Source organism: Ciconia boyciana, chromosome 9 (genome assembly GCF_034638445.1).
Source record: "Ciconia boyciana chromosome 9, ASM3463844v1, whole genome shotgun sequence".
NCBI lineage: Eukaryota > Metazoa > Chordata > Aves > Ciconiiformes > Ciconiidae > Ciconia > Ciconia boyciana.
Window position 1 is genome coordinate 41,222,407 of NC_132942.1, and position 22,051 is coordinate 41,244,457.

General features: G+C 42.4%; 1 protein-coding gene across 4 annotated transcripts in view; it reads left to right on the plus strand.

Moving 5' to 3' along the window:
• CMIP (c-Maf inducing protein) overlaps positions 1–22,051 on the plus strand; it is a 139,953-nt gene that overhangs the window by 93,439 nt on the left and 24,463 nt on the right. For 2 of the 4 annotated variants that reach the window (XM_072872847.1, XM_072872848.1), the window contains exons 4-10: positions 8,916–9,077; positions 10,270–10,311; positions 13,251–13,313; positions 14,780–14,860; positions 18,196–18,341; positions 18,928–19,032; positions 20,267–20,620. In XM_072872847.1, the coding sequence (XP_072728948.1) occupies positions 8,916–9,077; positions 10,270–10,311; positions 13,251–13,313; positions 14,780–14,860; positions 18,196–18,341; positions 18,928–19,032; positions 20,267–20,620 (953 nt within the window). The remainder of the gene's footprint in view (positions 1–8,915; positions 9,078–10,269; positions 10,312–13,250; positions 13,314–14,779; positions 14,861–18,195; positions 18,342–18,927; positions 19,033–20,266; positions 20,621–22,051) is intronic. The other 2 variants (XM_072872850.1, XM_072872851.1) reach the window with 1 other exon arrangement.

A 22,051-nucleotide genomic window follows, 5' to 3' on the forward strand; every position in this document is an offset into this window, starting at 1 on the left:
TCTCAAGACAGAAAAACCCTGCTTTTCTGAAGTCCCTTTTAAGATGCTAGCAAGCATCACATCAGTATCCAGTATCTGTGCTCTCCCTAAGGCTCTGCAGCAGCTTTCTGACACAAACATGTTCCTCGAGCCATGCACATCTCTCTTGCTGACGACATTGATGATGCAGGTGCACAAGAGAGAGAAGCCAATTTCAAAGCCATTTATGATGTTGAAGTGCTAGAAACTCAGCAAAATAATACATTTGCCAAGGAGAAGAAAGTGAAACAGGTGGGTGAATGTCCATTTGGAAGGTTTTGCTGACTGGCGAGAGGGGAGGAGGGCAGGAAAAGCCAAGGGTGCCCACTGCTAGCAGTGGAGAGTAATAAGGAAAAGGGATGACGTGGCTTTTTAATCCAGTTTGCATATTTGGGAAGAAATAATTGCTTTGTGTGCTACTCGGTGCTACCTAAGCTCACTGGCATTTCCCAGAAAATAGAAGGGGGATGGATTATCTTTCAGAATTATCTTTTGTTAGCAGTTACTACAATGTGTAGCGTTAGTAGCTGCTTAATCCCAATTTGAGGTGTTCTGTCAGGTGGCAAGTTCTTCTGATCATAGTTCTTATGTGGCCGAAATTACTGGCATATGTTTTGCAGCCTTGTAGATGAGGCAGCGTTGTGTTTTCCCAGTGATGACCAGCTCTCGCATGCCTGAGTGGGATCTGAAGGGTGTAGTGTCAGAGTGGGGGGGTTTCTGCACAGCAGGTATGCTGCCTGGCTATTCTCCACGGTGGCCTTGCGCACAGCTTTTTCTTTGGCAGACCTGGTCAAAGTGCAGTGACGATAAGATTGTGTGTGTTCTTTTTTTCCTACACACTATCTCTTCGCTGCAGTGGCAAAGTCATTTATTCCCACCGCAGACTGAGAGCTGGTGGATGTCAAGGACTAGGCTCCACAGATACAGCCATCATGTGTGGAATATAAAGTGCGTGAATGTAAAGGTATTAGGAACCTGGATCAGTTCAGCTTGGTGTCAAAGACATTCTGTAATGCAGTCAGTAATGGTAGTTCTCTGCACAGAGAAGCACACAGCAAGGACCGCACCTAGGTGGCAGTTAATGTCACAGTGCTTTTTGTCTTCTGCTTTCTGTTTGATGCACGTCAAACTCCACCGTCATACAGTGTCTGATATAGTTTGTTTATTTAATGCTATCCCCCCCCCCCCCATGCACTGCAATGCAGTTACTCCACTGAAGGTTTTGGAAAGTGTGGAGCATATACAGTACACATATTCCTGCTTTTCATCTAGTAGTCTGCTCTCTTTTTTTTTTTTTTTTTTTTAAATGGAACATGATTTTGCTGACTCCAGCTCATACTGCATAATCTCAAATACAGGAGCATGTCAGACTCACACCCCTCTGGAAACTGTGGGTTGTGCCAGAACACTGAGATCCCGACGTCCAGACAGTGTCCGTGTTGAGCATTTGCTGCTCTGGAGAAAAAGGCCAAAAATGCTGCAGCAGGCAGCAGTGAGGTCCTGCAAGAGGAGGAGGTAGTTGTGCCTAAACATGTTTGAAACCTTCCCTCTGATGATGAGTCAGAGGCAGTCAGAGGCTGTACATCAAGCAGGGTGTCTGGCTCCTGCCCTAATTGTGTGAGTCCAGCAACCTCTGTATGAAGGTTTTTCTCACTCATTCTGCATAAACGTTTAAAGCAACTCAGGAGAGTTTGTAAACCCCACTAGCCTGCAGTTAGGGCAGATCTTTCCTGTACATGTGGGGCAACTGTGTTGTTCAACTGTATTGAAGTTGTTGAAGTTTTTCCTTCTGCCCAAGATCAGGAGGAAAAGGTGTTGTGTGACTTTTGCTTAAAAAAAGGCAAAACAAAACACCTAAATGCTTATGGACAACATATTTTAAAATATTTCTTCTTTTGTGGGAATGTTACATGGGAATTGCAACCCAAGATCCCAGCTGCGTCTCTACCAATGCTTTTAGCAAGTAGGGAGTGGCTTGTGCTTCTGCTAGAAATGTATCTGCAGTCATAGTGAAATTCCGCATAGCCAAAGCAACATTAAAAACAAACTCCAGCTTGGCTCCGATACGAAAAATACGGAACAGCAGTTGCTGTGTGCAGGATGAAAGCTGATGTTTTGCCAACCTGAAGTGTAAAGCTGGTGCTGGAACTGGGGCCTGAAGAATGGGAGTGTTTGCCAAAAGGAAATGGAAGCAGGGATGGAGGGTTTCAGGGAATGCATCAATGTCGGCCGTGCCAAAAAATATCTCCCCTGTGGACAGGTCTGATTACGATAGTAACCACATTAGCCCATGCAAAGTGCAGCTGGAGCCACAGTTGGCCTTTTGCGTTTTCTAGCTGGGGAAGCGGCATCTTGAATGCATGGCTAAGGGAGAGCTGGGTTTGGATCAGCCAGCTGTGTTCCTGCATCTTAGTGACCAAAGGGCTGTATGCAGGGATTTGAGAGAAAGGCAAGGCACCAGCAAAAATGAAGCCCAGTTTCTCTGCTTGGTAGTGCGAAGGTCTACCAAAGACAGCCTCTTCCCTCCCAGCTTAGGGGGCTAGAAGGAAGCCACAATTTTTGAGTTGCTTTCAGTTTTTGGAGGCACACACACTGTATTTGTATGCAGGTTTGTCTTCAGTGGGGCCCATAAATTTAAGATCTGCTTGCCCAGTGTTTTTAGTTTTCTTTCTTCCCTTGGATAGAACATCCTTCCCTTCCCATCCTCTCATCCCCCCTTGTTGCTGAAGGATATCTTTGCAGTAGTCTTGAGCACATCAGAGAGCAGAAGCCTAGAAGGATGGTCAGTCAGGTGACAGCTGTGTGCAAAGGAGGTGGAGATATATATATATATAGGTAGATAGATAGATATATAATATGCTTCGGGAGCAAATTCTTCAGTGCATTAACGTTGCAGCTGCCCAGTGTCGTGCTGGGAGGTGAGAGAGGAGGCTGCCCTGTGAGCCCGCTGGTCCCACTTCCACTTTGCACTTCTCTTGGTCCAAGCAGAAATGCATTTCGTCTGTGTTTTGTCCTTTTAAAATTTTGTTTATTTCAGCATTCTTTTACTTCGCAGTGGTACTGTCCCAGTGGTATCTGAGCAAAGGACAAACTCTGCACCTGTGGGAAGTATCTGTGTGGTTGTTCCAGCTTGTGCATTAGTAACAGCTGAACCCACGTCACCACTTGCTGAACCCATTGAACTCTGTCAGCTTTGAAACTGCGCTGACTTGAGTGGGGGTTCTTGGCTGGATGAGCTGAGGTCCGGAGCAAGGTGGTAGACACTGGTGAGAAAAAAATAGGTGAATGAATGTAGGCTGAAAAAAGGGGTGGAGGAAGATGTTGTGATGGGGAAGCACAGCAACAGGGTATCAACGTTCAACTTGCTTGCTACGGCCCCAGTGCATGTTGGTGGTGCTTTTACTTAGGGGTGCCATGATCTAGCAATTAGCACGGAGGCCTGAGAATCAGACCTTGGTTCTGCTCTGGTCCTGGCTTGCCGTATGACCTCAAGGAAATCACCTCGGTTTTCTTGCTCTGTTTGTCCTTCTTGCCTTTAATCATCGAGACCATGAGCTGCTCAGGGCAGAGACTGTCACTTGATATATTTATTCAGGGCATAGATTCATGGGTGCCAATCTCAGGGCAATAAATAACGGCGATTTCGTCAGGATCTTTTTTATATGAATTGGCAAAAAATGAAGTGTTACTTAAACCTTAACTGAGTCAGAAACAGGAAGTGTCTAGCTTATAACATTTCCCTCCAGTTCTCTGGCCTGTGGCAAGGAGCTTGTGGGCAGGTGAACCTCGACCAAGGCGATTGCATTCAGAGAAGCAACTGAAGCAGAGAAGTTGATGCACTTCAGCATTTAGCACTGGGTAAAATGAAAAATGCAGAAAATGCCTTGACCTGAAAACATGGTAGAATGCAAAAGTTTGCTGCTGCTGTTTTGCAGCTATTTTAGAGAGCAGCACATTAGTCTTTCTGTGCAAAACCTTCAGAAGGTCGTGAAGAGTTTGATTACTGCAGCATGAGCAGTCGGAAGTCCCCAATTTGGAAAAGCTTCTGTAATCTCGTCCAGGCCCCAGTCCTTTGCCTGAAATGGGACTTTTTATAGACTTAGTCTTTTCAGGTAGCTTGCTTTTTTTTTTCATATTGGTAAATGTTGCAGGTAGGAACTTAGTTCAGAAGGCTTTCAATGGATCCACTTGGTGATTTAAGCCCATCTGGTTATCAGGGAAACTTCCATTAGGAACAAGTTATTCTTATGTGTTTTTCAGAATACAGTGAAGTAAGTGATGCCTGCTAGTGTTAAAAGCATAATATGGAAGTAGTTGACTTCTGGGGGTGCCATGCTGTCTTTGTTTTCATGAAGATAACAAATTAATAGACAAAATGCCAGCAGGTGGTGCTCAATAATACATGGTACAGCTCCTGGGCTTTGTAGGACAAGCCAAGCATGTGTGTTGAACATCGCAAGCAACTCTTCCTGTTTCTTGTTACGCAGTGTTTTAACAAATGTTCTGCTGCAGTGGAGAAAACAGTTTCGGTGTCTGCTCTCTGTGTTTTTTTTTTTCCTCTGTACATTCGCATCTAGCAAGAGGCTGCCATCCATTTTACATAAGCGCCATCAACATTAAACTAACACTAGCTTGGCCCAGTCATCCCCGCAATGAGCTGGAGAGGACCTCTATGCGGGAGGTTGACCTTTTCCCTTTTGCTGGAACTGCCTTCGTTGCTCAGCAAGAAATAAACAATTGCTGGCACATGCAACCCTCAAAGTCAGCGTACGTTCCTGCAGTAGCTCTAGCTTCTCCAATAAAGAAGCGATTAGTTGCATGCTGTTGAGCGGTAAAGGGCTGAAGAGCAGAGGGCTAGAATTTAACAGGCTATTCTGGATTAGGGTCGGCAATTAATTTTTTTTAATGTAATGAAGATAGTATTTGCTGACGGGAAGACAGGTTCCCAAGAGTACAAAATGTTTCCTGGCTACCAGTAGCAAAGCAGGGATCAAATTTGGTTGTCAAGAAGGCTAATTTCATCTTGCCCTTTCTGGATCAGGTGCGCTGGCTGCTTTAAGATGTTCCTAACATGAAAGGTCTTGCTAGGGCTGAAAAAGGCAGTTGTTCCATGCCGTCCAATTTTGTGCATTAGAGACCATTTTCCTGAGATGTCAACTACATCAGTATTACCATTCTTGTCCAAGGAAGTGGTGTGTGAGCAAGGGCTAGAGGATGAGGCCATTATGGGATAGAAAAACATATGAAGATGTTACTTAAAAAAGCTGAAAGTTTCCTAGGCTCTCCTGAACTTTCTGTTCGCAGCAGTGTTCAGGAGCTTTTGAGCACTGATGGCAAAAACCACTGCTTACAGACTTTTGTCACATTTGCTTGCTCAGTAACACTGGAAAAGTAATTTTTCACATGTGGACTTCAATTCCTCCTCCCCTAAAAGACGATTGAGACTTAGGTCTTTGGGTTTCTGGAAGACTTAATTAATTAGAGTGATTTGAGAATGAAGGATGCCCTGTCAGTGTCACTTACTCCCCATGCTGTTTCTTCTGCGGACTTATTAAATTCAGTGGTTTTGCTTTTAAAATCAGCATAGCAAGATTTTGGAATGACATTAGCCGTGTGGTTCTGGCTGGTCAGTAACTAGGAGGGTCAAATTCCAAGTTGGCATGTGTTATTTTCACTCACATAAATTGTTGCAGGAGCTGCTGCTTTTAGTGAAATCCCAGTGAAACTGGATTCCCACCCCAGTATTTTCTTGTACATGCTATTAATGATGAATGTTGTGTGAGTATTTTCAGCAACCGAAGGCATCTTTCACACCTACATCCAGGGGGAACGAACTCCTCGCACGTGTTGCCATGCCTGTTCTCTGATACAGGTCTTTACCAGGCAGCTTTGCTTTTAAGCTCATGAGTAATTGTTTCTCCTTGCTCTGGAGTCAGCGCAGGTAGAATAGAGCAGATGGCTCGGTGTTGGCTAAGTGCTTGCCAATACACAGCAAATTGCTTCTGTAACCAACTGATAGGTTTCAAGCTTTAATTGAGGCTTTCAGCAAGGCACTGAACAGTGAAGAGCATTCTGCTGAGAAAAACAGCAGCGTAACCATGGGCAAAGGTTCAGGATAGCAGAGTTCAACCCTCTTGGGGATGGCTCCTCTATTTATTTATTTATTTTCTGCCGCTTTCCCACCATTATTCAAGACTTCTGTACTGTCGCTTGCAGATTACAGCTCAGTATATCAGTGTGGTGCAATCCTTTGTGCGGAAAACGTGAAGCAGAGACTGATAAGTTTGGATTTTCTGCTTGCGGTGGGCTCAGCGTGTCTGCACAGGTAGCTGTCTCCTGGTGCTCCCTTTGAGTCTCTGTCTGCCTGGCCTGAGCAGCAGCTTTTGTAGGTCTCCCTTGCATAGCAGGGAGTCAGCTCCTGCTGTCTTTTATGTACGTCAGCATCATCAGCATTTTAATTTTTAATGGACATCTCTAAAAGGGAAAGGAAACCTCCCTTGCTCCTCCCTCCCCCCAAGCAAGAGTGGATCTGACAGCGGAAGAAAGATATTTGTAGGGTTGTCTGAGCAGCGTTCTGTTGAGCAAGAGGGTTTCCTTCAGCAGCTGTCCCTTAGGCTGAAGGAGCTGCTCTCCGAAATCACGTCGTAACTCGGGCAGCCCAGAGTTCCCTTCACATTGTAAGGGGCAGCCCAGAGCAGGCAGGGATACAATAACCCAGTGGTCTAGCTCTCGTCCCCACTTTTTACCCACCTTTGAATTCTGCTTTGAATTTTGATTTCTTCGTAGTACAGGACCAAGGAATAAATTTCAGCATGCAAAACGTATCTGTTGAGCTAGCTCTGTTTAGTGTCCTCAATTAGTCAGAAAGGAGTTGCTTCAAGTTACAAAGCTGGCTGGTTGGCTTTGAAGTTTAGATTCTACTTTGTGCTGGAGTGGGTATAACAAAAAGACCCTAAGAAAAGGCACTACATGAATAAGAGAAATTAAACTATGATTCAAGTTTCCTAAACAGTCCAAGAAATCTGTGATGATGGTAGAAGTAGTACTGGTAGCTTAAAAACGCTGGTGGACCCTCTGCCCCAAGGAGCTCAGAAGTACAAAGATTTTTGCTCAGTTCTGAAATCCCAAACACATTTGATAATGTACGCAGTGTGTGTTTTTTATGTTCCTTTAGCTTTTCAGTGGCTTAAAATGCACTGAAAGTGTAAACTACTGCCAGCGTGCTTTTGTACTTGCATGAATTTAATTAAAAAGATAATTGGATTGCTTTATCAGCCTTTACATGTCAGCCCAGTGCCACCCTCTTCTCCCCCCTCTAACAACGCTGACAAACCCAAGGCATCTGAAATCTGTATTTTTCTGTATTGTTCTCTTCTCTCATGTTTCGGATAGAGTACAGAGGTGACTGTGGTTTCTGTTGAGCATTAGATCTGCTGCCAGGGTGGGAAGGAAGTGGCTGATAAGCAGAGAGCCAGCCTGTTCAGACAGCTCCCTGTGCGAGTGGAGGGAGAAATGCCGTGTGGCGGCAAAGCTCCAAAACAAAACAAAGCGGACTGACTCTTTGAAAAGTCCTCTGCCTTTATTACACTGACGATGTATAGCCCAAAATGTGCACCTGGATCTGCAAGCTGCGTGACATGGGCAGTTTTTGTGATTTCCCTGGAAATGCTGCTGAGGAATGCAAGATCCTTTTTTAGTGCAAAACACTGACGTTTTCATATAAACACAGAAGTGCTCAGCCTGTGTTGTTTAATAAACTTGAGGATGTATCCAGGCTTCTTGACATCCCTGTGACCAGAGGACCAGATTCGCACACAGAGAGGAGCGGAAGGGCATGCGAACTCAATACAATGCTGCGGTCCTGGCAGTTGCTCTCCGTCAGCCAGCAGAGCTCCTTCCCTGCTAGCTCCCTGGCCGTGCGGTGCCTCCAGCACTGCCTGCTTTGGCAAGCCTCTCCTGGTTCTAGTGTGTGCTTCCTGTTGTCGTCGTCGGGAGTGGTGTTTTAACGCTCGTCATTGTTTCCTTGAACTTCTAGAGTTTCATCAAGCCACCTCTGGGAATTTGGGAGGGTGGGTTTTCTCTAAAGAATACTATTTATAATTCAAAGTAGCCTCTGTTCCAGTCATTTGTGGCAACATGGCTGCTGAGGAGGTAAGAATTGTCTTTCGCTTATCCAGCTGGTCTGTGGATGGGGCAATTGGTGAAATAGCTTGGGCATGGCCAGAAGTAATGCAGGGGCATGCAGAGGACCGGGGCAGATGAGATTAGGCAGTCAGGAATGCTTTTCTTGAGAGTGGAAATGCTGTTGCATGGAAGACTTGGAGGCTTTACAAGTTAGTTTCTGTTGCAACTGGAGGGTGACAACATGACTTTTCAGCATTGTTCAAGACAGAAAAAAAGCCTGTGGGTCTACTGGAATTTTTCACTTTGATGAAATTGATTTAATTGATTCTGAATTTGAATTCACCAATTAGTAACGTGGAATAATGTTTTGATGGCCTCTCTCTCTCCCCCTTTCTTAATGACTAACTCCCTTTAAAAGGACCTACAGCTTTGTGAACCGTGTAATAGCAGGTATCTGTTATTAGCCTGAGGAATAAGGTGTTTGCAAGAGGAGATGATGGAAAAAAAAGATGCTTTGGAGTTTAAAAACTTATTTTAAAATAAAAAAAGGGAGTCACAGTTTTTCCTTGCTTCCACAGAAGAAATTGGTTTAGACATATGAGATTTTCTTTTCCATTTAAATGTTTTAACTACCGCTTTTCAGCAAACCGAAAAGGCAAAAATCAAAATACAAAGCAGCCCACGTGACAGTTGCATGTAGGAAGCACATATCCAGCCAGTTTTTTCAAGGGGTTTATAGTGGTGTCAGTGTGACCCTTTCATTTTTCTTGCAGAAAAAGATTTACAAGTACAAGAAGGTGCTCAGTAACCCCAGTCGCTGGGAGGTGGTGTTGAAGGAGATCAGGACGCTGGTGGACATGGCACTGACATCTCCGCTTCAGGATGACTCTATTCACCAAGCACCACTGGAGATCGTCTCAAAACTTCTCTCAGAGGTATGACCTCAGCAGTGCTCCTGCAAGACACAGTCACATTTAGACGAGAGACGAGCAGTTAAAAAGTTTGTGGGTGGGTTTTATTTTAACTGGGCTGTCAAATTCTGCCTTTGAGTCTGCTCATGACTTCTGCTGACTTGAGTGGAATTTGTACTTGCTGGGGAGAAGGAGAATTTGACCCATGTTAGGTAGATCTCTAGAAACAAAACAAAACACATTTCTCTTGAGGCTTTTTTTGTTGTTGATTATTTATGGTAAATTTATTATGGGTCTGATTCATGTCTTATTTCAAGTCAATGGTAACACTCCCCTTGACTTCTATTCCATTGGCTTTGTTTGCATGACCGATAATTCTTGTAGCAATATGTATATACCAATAAATTCATTGTGCAGCTATTTTATTACTACCAGTTCTGTCAAAGAAAAATATTTTCCCTCTTCAGAGGTATCTATCCTCCTTTTATAGCATCTATTTCAAATAGGTAACTTTTCATGGAAGGGAAATGTAATGCCAAGCAGGTTTTTCGTGTCTTAGTTCTGATGTACAAAGATTTGTGATAAGCAAAAAAGTTGCTAGCTTTTTTTCTTGCAGTAGGCAAATATTTTAGCAACTCACAACTTTGTAACCTCTGAATGGATCATGCTCCCGAGAAAGCCAAAAGCAAACTCTTTTGCATAGGTGGTAGCATAAGTGACTTCCAGTAAATTTATTGGCTTTTACTGGTTCCATGTTTGAAGAAGGAATTTCAGGAAAACTGCAGCAGTTAGGCAGTTAGTTTACTACCAACAAATGGTGTACAACACCACAACAATCCTTTTATTAATTTTCTTAGAAACATACAGCCTGTCTTAAGAAAACATTTTTAAGAAACATATCACTAGCTTTAATTTTACAACTGATTGAGACCTTCTCTGGCATTCTCGTGTTTGCATGCTCAGCTTTCATGGCTAGGGTGGCTTGAATCTGAAGGTGCTGAGGGAGAAATGGAAGCTTGCACAATCCCTCATAGCAGATAGTATACCACCTTCTTTAAGAGAGTGATTTTAATTTGATAATTTTATTCTGAAAAATGAGCAATTGCAGTCTTGAGCCTTTCTGCTTGTGTCTGGTGGTAGCTAAGAAGACTGTGTATGCTGATGTGCCAACTCAGAGTACACTTGCTCATTCATTTATTCTATTCAACTCTTTCAGAACAACAACTTAACCACTCAAGACCACGAGAGCATTATTGTGGTGAGTATCTTTCTGTCAAAATCTGAGGACAGATCTGTATTGTTTGATAAGACTTCTGTTAATGCTTGCCTCCACCCCAGTAAAGTATGGCAAATATGAAAGCATTTCCACCAATGCTGTTGAACTTAGGCAGGATCAAACCCATTTGTTCTACTGTTTTTTGCGTGGCTTTGTCATTCCTCTTTTCTTGTTTTGTGGGTGAGTAACAATACTGTTTCCTCATCAACTTATATGAAACAGCACAGCATGCTGAGGGTTAATCGTCTCCCAAAATGGCCTCTTTACGAGGCTACACAACGCAATGTTCATATCTATATATGTACTTTAAATAGTCAAAAAACATTTCCAGATGTGCCCTATAAAACCCTTAGCCTTGGTAGTTTCCTGAGGGGCTAATGCTACCATATACAGAATGTCTCCATTGCTGATGGTATGTGAGCAAGTGATTGTTTTTGTAAGTGTGGATATGTGTATGTGTCACTGCAGTTTAACCCCCTGCTTACTTGATTTATAAAAATATCCTCTTCAACTTTTTTCTTTTGTGTAGGTTGCATTTGTTTAGACATAGAAAAAAGTGATTCAAATGGCAGCTCTCTTCCTTGTGCAACAAAATGTAAAATCTCAGCAATTTATCAGGGAGATGGAACTTGGTTCCCCATCACTGTGATTTAATTTCAGTCACTGGCAATTTCCAGGAGATTTTCCCAGTAATCTAATCTAGAACCTCACCACCACCTGATCATATCACGTCTCCGTGACTCTTTCTGCAAAATGACAAGGTGGCATGTAGCTGCCAGTAGGTGTGAATTGTGTTTAACTGCTGCTTAAGATACCATTTTAGCTGGAATCAGTCACCAAGATAAGTTTCTGAAGTGGCATTTACTTTTTTTTTTTTTTTTTTTGAGATCTGCTATAGCTTTCATTTTACTCTAGTGCAAAGGGTAATTCAGGCCTCCAGTTACAACTGGTTGTGTTGAGGGAAGGATTTTTTAATAAAAGATGTAAGGTAGCCCTGCTGTGAGCAGGGAAGTTGGACCAGGTGGCCTCCAAAGCTCCTTTCAGCCTACATTATTCAGCAATTCTGGATGATGGCTTCTTCAGTTCAAGTCCTGCCCTTCTGTAGGTTGTGCCCGAACCATTAAGGAGATGGCAGTTTCTGGGCATTCAGAGCTCGCTGCTGTTACACAGCTAACCTGTGCTATTCTTAGGAAGTATTGCTAATACTGTGTATTTATGTAGTATCTTAAAAGTACGCAGTGATTTGACATGCAGATGGAACCAGCTTTTCTTCTCTAGATGGTGCTGGAACCATCTTTCCAATATTATTCCAAAAATTATTCCAAAATTCCAAATTTCCAAATTCAAAAAACCAGTATTACAACTGATCCCTTCCCGGTAAGGAATGGGAAGCATATGTTGCCGTAACTGGGCAATGTGAGACAGGAAGCTTCTGCTTTTAACCACAGCGCACATAAGGAAAATACAGGCTGTTTTCATGCTGTCGCTCTTCCACACTGACCGTGCAGATGGAGCTGTGACCTGCTTGATAGTGTCTGTTGTGGTTATTCCCTACATTCAGTAAGGACTGGGCTGAAACAATAAAGCTCATTTTTTTTAGGCTGACAACCAGCCAGTTACATCTCTGATGCAGTGATCCTCTCAGGGTTACAGAACAGGTATAAACACGTGGTGATTTTGCAATACATGGCTCCTGTGGTTTGGCAGATCCTATAGCAAACACTCCAAAAGAGGGATTCAAGGAAGATCTTTAGCTCAGGTGTTGGATGGGTAGCGAGGATATTCTAGTCTCACTGAATAGTGTCGCATTCTCCATCAGTCCACTGGTGCTGGACCGCCACCAGAGGAAGAGTGAACAGTTGCAGAAGGATGGCACATGATAATGAACAGAAAATTCACAAATGTTATGTGTAACCAGAACAGATCTTTGCAGATGTGGTTGGGTTTCACTGTTAAAATTCACATTAATCTTGACCCGTTCGTGTGTGAAAGTGGCTATTGTGAAACACAGTCATTGCAAGCAGAGTCACTGGGTTTGAAATCATTAAGGAGACGAGAGGGAGAGCAAAAAACAAAGCAAGGTGCCTTAGTAAAGCTCCAGATGCCATCCAGATAAAATATCTGGTGTTCAGTCGCTTAATACAAAATGTCCTAGCTGCTGTGTTGAGAGTCTTACTTTTAAATGGGTACTGGGAATCCCTTCAGCTCAAGACAGGAAAAGCCCGAAGGCACTATCACATAGAGAGAATACATTGTTCTAGTACCATTTTCTAATTTACAAAGGAAGTAACAACAACGTAACTTCATTACACCCTCAGTGGCAGGTATGACCTCTAATGTGTTTACTGAGCATAAGCACATTGGTTTGCGTAGCAACAAAGAAGGAATGGTTGATCTCAACTTTTACAAAGTTAGATGCTTGATTTTGATGAATAGGGTCCCCCAAGGTAAGAACAGAGCCATGTTACTTTTAGTGAGTTATTTCTCACAAAAAGAGCTCTAACTCTTTTATAAAGGATATGTGTGTGTGTGTGGTGTTCTTCCGTTTTTTCTCTTAGGGAGATGTTACAACTGAAACAGTAAGACACATTAATCCTTGCTGTTTTACATCCTAAAAGAATTGGTCTGCTCCTGTTTTCATTAAACTATTATAAAAATTGTACACCTTTGCTGTGTTTTATGTATTTACACTGATGTAGTTAAAAGCAAAATTTTCCGGAGGATTCATAGCAGAGGTGCGCTTGAGCTTACACGTAAAATAACGCACAGCCCACCTCTAATTCCTCTATGGATGCTTTTGTCCTTCTTCTTTAAAAGTGAGCTCTCCCCCCCCCCCCCCAAATATTTTCCTGCAAAATGCTTACTCCAGTTGCAGTCCTCTAATTAAATTTTTCTCCCTCTTTCTCTCTTTCTTTTTAAAGGCAATTGCACCTTTGCTGGAAAACAACCATCCTCCTCCTGACCTCTGTGAATTCTTCTGCAAGGTATCAGAACAGCTTTGCTTTCTGAAATCTCGTAGTTGTATATGAGTGTAGTTCTTTGAGGGAGTTGTTGCTTTTTTTTCTTTAACTCCTTACCTCATGCCCAAATTGATTTCAGTTTTTGGTCAACAACCAACGACACTGGAATAGTTAACAGCACCATTATGATAAATAGATCCATACCTTTAGTACATCAGACCGCGTAGCCCTGATACTCTGTGAGAGTTAAAATCTTCAGACTCCCACACCCCAGTCTGGGTACAAGAGATGTCCTTCTGCATGTTCTATTTAGCTAATGCAAAAATCATTGGAGTCACTGTGTTCAGATGAGTTGGTAATGTGATGCACAGCTCAGCCCTAATGGTATTATGTAATTGAGTAATGGCAGTGGGAAGATCATAAGGACCCATTCTCTTTCCCAGTAAATCTATGCTTGTGCTGCATTTTGCATCCTTTCCATAAACTTCTGAGTACTTTGGATTGCAGAGCTTCTGAATGTGAAAATACTACTTTTCCTCTAGGCCTGTTTGTGTTTTGGTTTCAAGTCTGCTTAAATTTGCTTACTGATGGCTGGGCATTCATTTGTCAAATGTTCTGGATGCTACTTATAATTCCCATCCAGAGTTATTCATCAGCAGCTTCTTCCTACGGAAATTAAGTCAAGTTTCAGAAACTCCTCTGACTGTTGCATTTTTATAAGCCAGTCTTAGGATCATATCTAGCCTTGGACTCAAGGCACTTTTATTTCTGGTTTGTTTTGCCTTTGGTCTCCATCAGAGGTGGGCACCTAATGAGCTTTAAATATGTGGGATGGGCTGTGTGTAGTTGCAGGAAGGGAAACAGGTTATGGACTTCTCCTCCTCAGAGATACTCAGAACTGAAATGGACAAGGCTAATGAGAAGGCTAATGTATCTTCAAAATTGACCCTACCTTGAGTGGGCGATTGGACCAGATGACCTCCAAAGGTCCTTCCCAGCCTAAATTACTCTGACTGATACATTATGATTGTATGTTTTAGCCTGTGATGGGAGAGTGGCTTGTTGGCACCCTCCAAGATCCACCACAGGTTTTTAGCCTGGATCCCAAGGAAAGGAGGTCTTTCACAGGCATTACACTGCCTGTGTCTACATATCTTTTTGTCCCCAACCCCTTTACTTTTAAAACTGCTGGCAAGTTTCAACCAAATTTGACAAAAAGGGGAGAAGGCTCAAAAATACTACATTCCAATGAGTTTTGTGAAGAATAGGCAGTAGGGAAAGGAACTCATGAGCTCCCATGGTAATCTTGTATTAGATGCCAGCAAATCCATAGGCAAGAGCAGTGTTACAAGTACCCTAATCCCAGGAAAGTTTAATTTAGCCCTTGGATCTTGTTAATCTTGGGGTAATCCATGCATGGGGCGTGAAGCCAGAGGAGACCCATCTTCATAATTTCTGCAGCTCACAAAATGACTTGTTGCTCATTACAGCACTGCCGAGAGCGCCCGCGGTCCATGGTTGTGATAGAAGTGTTCACGCCGGTGGTACAGCGGATTCTGAAACACAACATGGTGAGTGCACATGTTACGGGAACTTGGTCAGTTTGGAGAAGTTTTGCTGTGATACCTTTCATAATTAGCAGATGCTCTATTGCCTGTAATGCACAAAGCACTGTGATATCTAAACCTAACCCCCCAAACTGTAAATGCTGCATATAATCGTGTGTTGCTTTATAAATGCAGAACTAATAACCGTTCAGTGGGTCTTTCAAAAGCATCTAGGCAAAGCTGTGTTTTGAGGAACATTTCTTTTGGCAGCAGTGCCAGCATATGCAGCTCCAGCTCTCTCCCACCTGGCTCTTGGCTCCTTATTTACTCCCCGCATGCCATCCTTATAGTTATAATGGTTTACAATCAATTAAATTACAAAATCAGAATAGGGACTTTGTTGATTTTGAGCTGAGGCCCTCAACATTTTTTCTTTAAGACACCCCCAGTTCTCTGGATTTCCATTTTTCTTTAGACTCATGTCCAATGAGTTCTTACCTAGGTTTCCTGAATTGCCTTATGCTTTTCTGCTATTGTTCTTCCTTCCCGTTCCAGGAGTCGTGTACTCTGTCATCTTATGATTGTTCTCTCACAGGCTGCTTTCTCTCTTCTCATTGCCGATCAATTCCTTGTTAGTGATTGAAATATATGCTGGGAGACTGCCCTGCTAGCTTTGCTCTCTCCACCCTATATACCGGATTTCCCCCCCTGACTCTGAAGATATTCTTACGTGATCCATATTCCTTTCCTAAGAGAGGTCTGGGTGTTTACCAGCCCTCCATCCTTTGTGGCATATTAAGTTTCCTGCCAGGGTTTTTAAATTACATAAAGAAATTTTACTTCACAATGCTGTGGCAGAATAACAAATAAATAAAATAAAATATTTAAGACAGTTGACTTGGCTGTGATCTCAAGGATGGGTCTCATGCCTCTGTAACTACACAATCAACTTCTTTTCTCTAACTGATATAATTTTAGAGACCATCTGCTGTCCTGCTGTGTGCAGCATGAACCCAGTAGAAAACAGTTCATATTTCTTATTTTTACAACAGTATTATTATTTAACTCCTTGAGTTTACAGAACTAGGTAGAAAGCCCAAGATGGCAAAAAGGTCATATTCCTGGCTCTGTGCCTGCACTCTGCAGACATGTAAACATTTTTGAATATTCTGTAGTGTTCAATGAAATATTCTGTAAATGTTATTCTTGGATTCCAGACTGATTTTTTTAAAGCATCCAGAGCTCTTGAGGGGTCTGAAATAAAATCTAAATGCATAGTGAAATGCTTGTATTTGGTTAGCTTCAGAGAATTGGGTATATTTACCATACTTAACATTTGCAGATTGAAAATCAACATGTCTGTACCGCAGTGTGTAGTCAGAGAATTTACGGTGTCATTTATTAATTGGAGTGGATTTGGGCACTTTACTGCTCTCCAGGGACTTCTGTACTGAATAGTCTTTTAGAGAATGCGTGTGTGTGTGCGTGTGCATGTAAATAAAGTTATCCTTTAGGGGGGCAATGTTGTTGGCAGTAAACTTCATAACCTTAGGAGGCCCTGTGCAATTCAGCATGCTTAGAGCAGGAGACCTAGCTGTCTGTTCCCACCTTTGCTGCTAATTTGCTCTGTGGTCCCTGATAAGTTCACAACAAGTTTTGTTCCACAGTTTCCCACCTATAAAATGGGGAAAGAGTGCTTCATTTATCTGTCATTTTGAAATTTCAAAAGAACAAGGATAGCTTTTTGTCTTGCTGATACTACCGGTTACATGCAGGACTGGAGACTATTGTATGCTGAGTTGTTCGGGGAGTGCTCAGCAACCTCTTAGTACCTTTGGATTTCAGCTGTTTGTAGGCTCAGCCCAAATGTTTGAATATAAGCACTATTGGGTTGGTTGTTTGGGTTTTTTTGAGCAAACAATATTGGTAGTGTGTATTGTTCTGTACCTGGTATGGCGACAGGGCATCATATTATAAGGGTATCATATTATATTTATAGAGATATTTTATTTTAGAGCGGTCAGCAATGACATCCCCTTTATGATCTCTTGGACTTTCGTTCTAACTTCAGTTAGGACACCTACATGGGTTGAAAAATTTCATAAACAAATTGCAACTGCAAAAGCTATCTTGCGAGGAGTGTTCATGAAATTAAATGGCACCAAATGATATATGAAGCACAAATGGTCTCATGCCCTTGAACCAAGTGTATTTGCACCTGCCTGAAGGAGTTGTTAGAAGTTTAATGATTTTAGTTGTAATACCAACTGTGGGATTGCCCACAGTCCCTTTGCCGGGTGAAGTTACCAGGTAGCCATTCAATACTAGTAACAAGTGGCACTTAGACTTGAAAGAGACATTGTTCTGCCTAGGCTTGTATTCACACTTTTGGTAGTTTTCTCTAGCTGTAAAACCTATGAGATGTTAATATAGGTTGTGCTATAGAAGTGCTTGAAACCAAAATAAGTAACAGAAGGTTTCAGTGCTTTGGGAGTGTATCTTCCCTTTTACGACCACCAGTTCGTTACTACTTGTGGCATTTCTTTAAAATTTCAGTTGCCATTTATTTTTTCAGGATTACTCTTCTTCCACAGCCAGCTGCTTGAGGGATAACTGGGAGGGCTCGTTTGTCCTCAGTGGGCCTTGTTCACCACTTGGAAATTTAGCTTTGTAGTTCTGTAACACCTGTGTAATAAGGTTACACCTGTGTAAATGTGAAGAAGTGTGCTGTGGAGTAACACTCGCCAGACAGCAGATTTTACTCCTTTCACATCTAAAAATAGCAGGTGATGTGAGGAGATGCAGGATTTCAGTTAGCAGGTGCCTTTCTGACTGCAGGATTTAAAGAAAGTGACTGCTAAGCTCACCTGTCAAATTCACATTGTAGCTGGAGTAAAATCCCTGGAGAAAGAACTGATCTCTAGTTTTATACTTGATCACTTATTGATCGCATGTCAGAAAGATTTTCTCTAAAACTGGAATAGATATGATGTCCAACATGGAAGTAAAAAATTATTTTTGAGTTGAATTTCTAAAAAACTGCAGTTATGAGTGGAAGCAAAAATGCAAACCAACAAAAATGCATTTCAAAATAAAGCTATAAAGTGAAGTGTACAAAAGAAATGTAAGTGCAGGTAGGGGTGTTTTTTTTGTTTGTTTTCATTTAACACGTCTTTTGTTTCAAGGTGGGTATGGGGGAAAGAGGAGAATTGGAAAGCATGTCATTATTGGTGGGAAGAACATTACTTCAGCATGCAGCGATACTGTGCTCTTGAAGCTGTCAGCATAATAACAAAGTGAATTCGGTTGTGTTTGAGTTGATTTCTTTTGAAAACCCACAGTTTCGATGTACATTGCAGGCATGTTTCACCGTCTTCACTGAGTCTCTCCTTTTTGGACAGGATTTTGGGAAGTGCCCTCGGTTGCGGCTGTTTACTCAGGAGTATATTCTGGCTTTGAATGAGCTGAATGCTGGAATGGAGGTGGTGAAGAAGTTTATTCATAGGTTAGTTACATTTAATTTATGGCGTATTTCCAGTCCTGTGTACATGCTTCACTGTGTTACTTCTCCCAGCCCTGCTCATCTCTTTACTGGCTGTTAAGAGTAGCTGGTGCTTTTTGGTACTGGCAAACAGCAAATAAATTAGAAGAGTCCATGAGGCAATGTTGCGGAAGTCTCTTTTTTCTTTTTTTTTTAAAACTAATTCTCAAATATGGCTGGGATTTTCTGCCTAGTTACACACTGGAAGCAAATGGACTTTGCTGTGTGTACATTCTTTTTATACATTTAGACATTTTATACATTAATCCCTCTACAGAGAGATTCCCGTTAACTTTAGACCACATAATGCTCAGTCACGTGTGAGATTTTGGGGGGACTGTAGAGATACCACATCAAATAAACTGAGGATGCAGCTTAGCCTTATTCATAAATAGGGTAGGGATTTACAGGGTTAAAATAACTCTCTGTTATGGCCCTTCTGAAGATTCCCCAAGGCTGTCTATCCAGTTCTGGCACCCCTTTCTGTCTCACTGTTTTTGCCCACAGAAATCTTCCTCACAATGATGTCATCTTGGTTTTTGTTTTTCAGCATGCATGGTCCAACTGGACAATGCCCCCATCCCAGGGTCCTGCCAAACCTTGTAGCTGTCTGCTTAGCAGCCATTTATTCGTGTTACGAGGAATTTATCAACAGGTCAGTATGAATTCCCAGCTGACCGCATGTTACTCACTTCCAAACCCATGGCATCTGTAAACAAGATCAGTGTGAGCATGGGTATGGGTATGTGAGAGCATGTCTTCGTTCTCACTCTGCTCATTGCTAGCATTACACGTGGGAGTTCTGGTCAATCACATGCATGTTTTTGTAGATACGTGACTATATTTGTACGCTTTGTGTGCTTGAAAACCTGAAAGATGCCGAACCTTCAATCATTTATACTCACTGTGGCATGTTTTGAGGCAGTGAGCATGGCAATCTGTTATTGCACATCTTTGGCTCCCATGCTTGAAAATGGGGGCCGTGCTGGTCACGCAAGGAGCTCAGCAGTTCCCAGTAGAGAAGTACTGCAAGCTGCAATAACTTCCAGGATTAAGCTCAACAGCCAGCTGCGTGCTAATCTTGGCCACTGTTGAGATATTCCTCTAAGGCAGGCTGCAGCTGTAACCAGCCTTCTTAGGCCAGCAGAAGATGAGAGTGCTCCACAGAGTCTCTGGAAATTAAGCACTACCCAGAGAAGCGTCTATTTTGCTCCCTTTCTGGCACACGGAGTTTATGTTACACCTAAAGCAAAGGAAACGGTGAGATCTTGAAGAAAGGGTTGTGTGTGAACACCACCCTTTGAACCTGAGCTGGTTTCACAATGCTGTCTCCATTATTGTGGAAAATTTGATTCCTGACTTACCGCAAAAGAGATGCTGCAGTTCTTGACACATGAGCCAGTTTCCAGTAGACACTGAGGGTTCCCCTCTGCAATGTTTCCTGTTTGTTTATGCCTATCTGACTTTCCTCATGGTAGAGCACGGACAGGGGCTGCTTAGTGTCCAACAAAAATTCCAGACGCGAGGGCTGCAGACAAATGTCTGGGCATGTACTGTAGCCAGATACATACTTGGGCAAGGATTCTGTTACAGCTTTGCACAACTTGGATGGGAAAGTTCACCTTTATACTAAACTGGCATGTCAATTAGAGTAATGAAAAGCTTGAATCTTTGTAGAATAGGGGCTGCAGAACAGTCCTTTTGGAGCCTTTTAATGTTTTTAATTGATTTCAGTAATCCGATTACACAGGAGAAAGCAATCTGGTGGGCTGGGGTGAAATGCAGTGGGAAATTGCAAAAGATCTTGGCTTCTCAGTGTTGCACTCTCTTTCCTGCTCTTTGCTGTTATGTCTGTCTATTGAAAGTGTTTGTTTATTTTTAAAATTCAGTCGAGACAATTCCCCGAGCCTGAAGGAAATTCGGAATGGCTGCCAGCAACAGTGTGACCGAAAGCCTAATCTCCCCCTCCGCCTTCTTCACACAAGTCCTGACCTGGTCTCTCAGGAGGCCACCTTGACTGAATCCCGTCTCAAACCAGTTATTGTCACTTCAAATGAGATCCACGTGGAAGTGGAGCGCAACAACACAGCTAATCAGAAGATGACAGCCAACGTTGGCAATGACAGTGAGCCCAACCTGATTGACTGCTTGATGGTCAGTCCTACCTGCAGCACAATGAGCATTGAGCTGAGTGCCCAGGCAGACAGGATCCTTGGCTGTTATGTTGAAATACTCAAGATGCTGTGAGTAACTATTTTAAACAGCTTTTTGAACAATGTCATCTTAACAATGGGGGGCTTTTCCCACAGGCCTGTCTTCTTCAACATCTGTGACCAGCAAGCACATGGTTATAAATCTAACTCCAGCTCTGGAGTCCAGCCTCTGAAAGAGACATCTGGCACTGCCAATATGTTCTAAAAATAGCATTAGGAAGATGAAAACTGAAAGCTTATTTGTACAGTGAGCCTCAGGCATATTACAGAAGATGGGATGTTGTTGCCAGTGGTTTCTGTTTTGTTCTTGCCCACCAAAAAAAATAAATCCGTTTGTCTCCTCCAGGGCTCTTGGGATTGCCCGAGACAGAGCTAGAAAAGACAGGTCTGTGCTAGGCTCAGTGCTTGTGCAGAGATAGGCAGCGCTGCTCCCCTGGCATCAGCAGGATTTGGATGACGTCAGTGTCTTTCACTTAGGTGTTCTCCCTTCACATGTTTGTAGAAGTTTTATGACTTGTTCAGATTTACTTGTGTTGGAGTGGAGCCCCTATTTGTCAACCAGTTGCTTTGGTACAGCGGACCTGTATTAGTGAACAAATGCTCAAATAGCCTTTACAAAATGATGGCTCCATGGTTTCCTGAGAGGCAAATCCTCTGAATATCTTCAAGAGGAATATAAAATAAAATGTTGTTTGAGAAAAGCTTGTTTTTCTCCTGGATAAACAAATGAAAAAGAGTAACAGAAAAGATGGACTGCAGAATGGAAGCTTATAATAGAAGCGCAGTAAAACAACCCAAAACAACTTTGTTGACTTTGACAGCCAGCTCTGCTACTGAGTTGCAGTATGTCTTTGGGCAAACAGTTATATTTCTACATTAATTATTTTTAAACAATGTAAGGCTTAATGAAGTAATAGTCGAGTTTTTTAGAATACAAGACACGGTGAAATTTGGACTCTGCTGTAAACCATGAGCATGTGGCTACACTGAAGTCAAATGCAAATCTGTGTGTATGCTCTCGAGGAATTAAAGGAAGTCCAACTGCCATGATGGAGGATTTTGTGAAAGTTTTGTCCCACATTTTCATTTATTTCAAAATACATAGTACCAATTTTCAACATAATTCGCTTACTGCAGAGCTGGCTTGCAAATACATACTTAAGATACACTCAGAACTAGAGACAGGACAGGTGAACCCAAGATACTGTTCCCATTAGATTCTTGAGCAGGAAGTTGCTGAAGGGTAATTTTATTCACACACAACCCACCCCCCCCATCCCCCCCAGCCTAGCCTCTTCTGCCTTTAAAATTATTTGCATTTAAAAAGCACAGCATCTGACTTTGCTTCATCTGATGGCTTCTAAGTCTTCATGCACCCAGGTGCTACATTAAACTCATCATGTATTTATTCCCTTCCCTGTGACTCTAGATGTTTTCCATAAACACTTATGAACTCTCTCA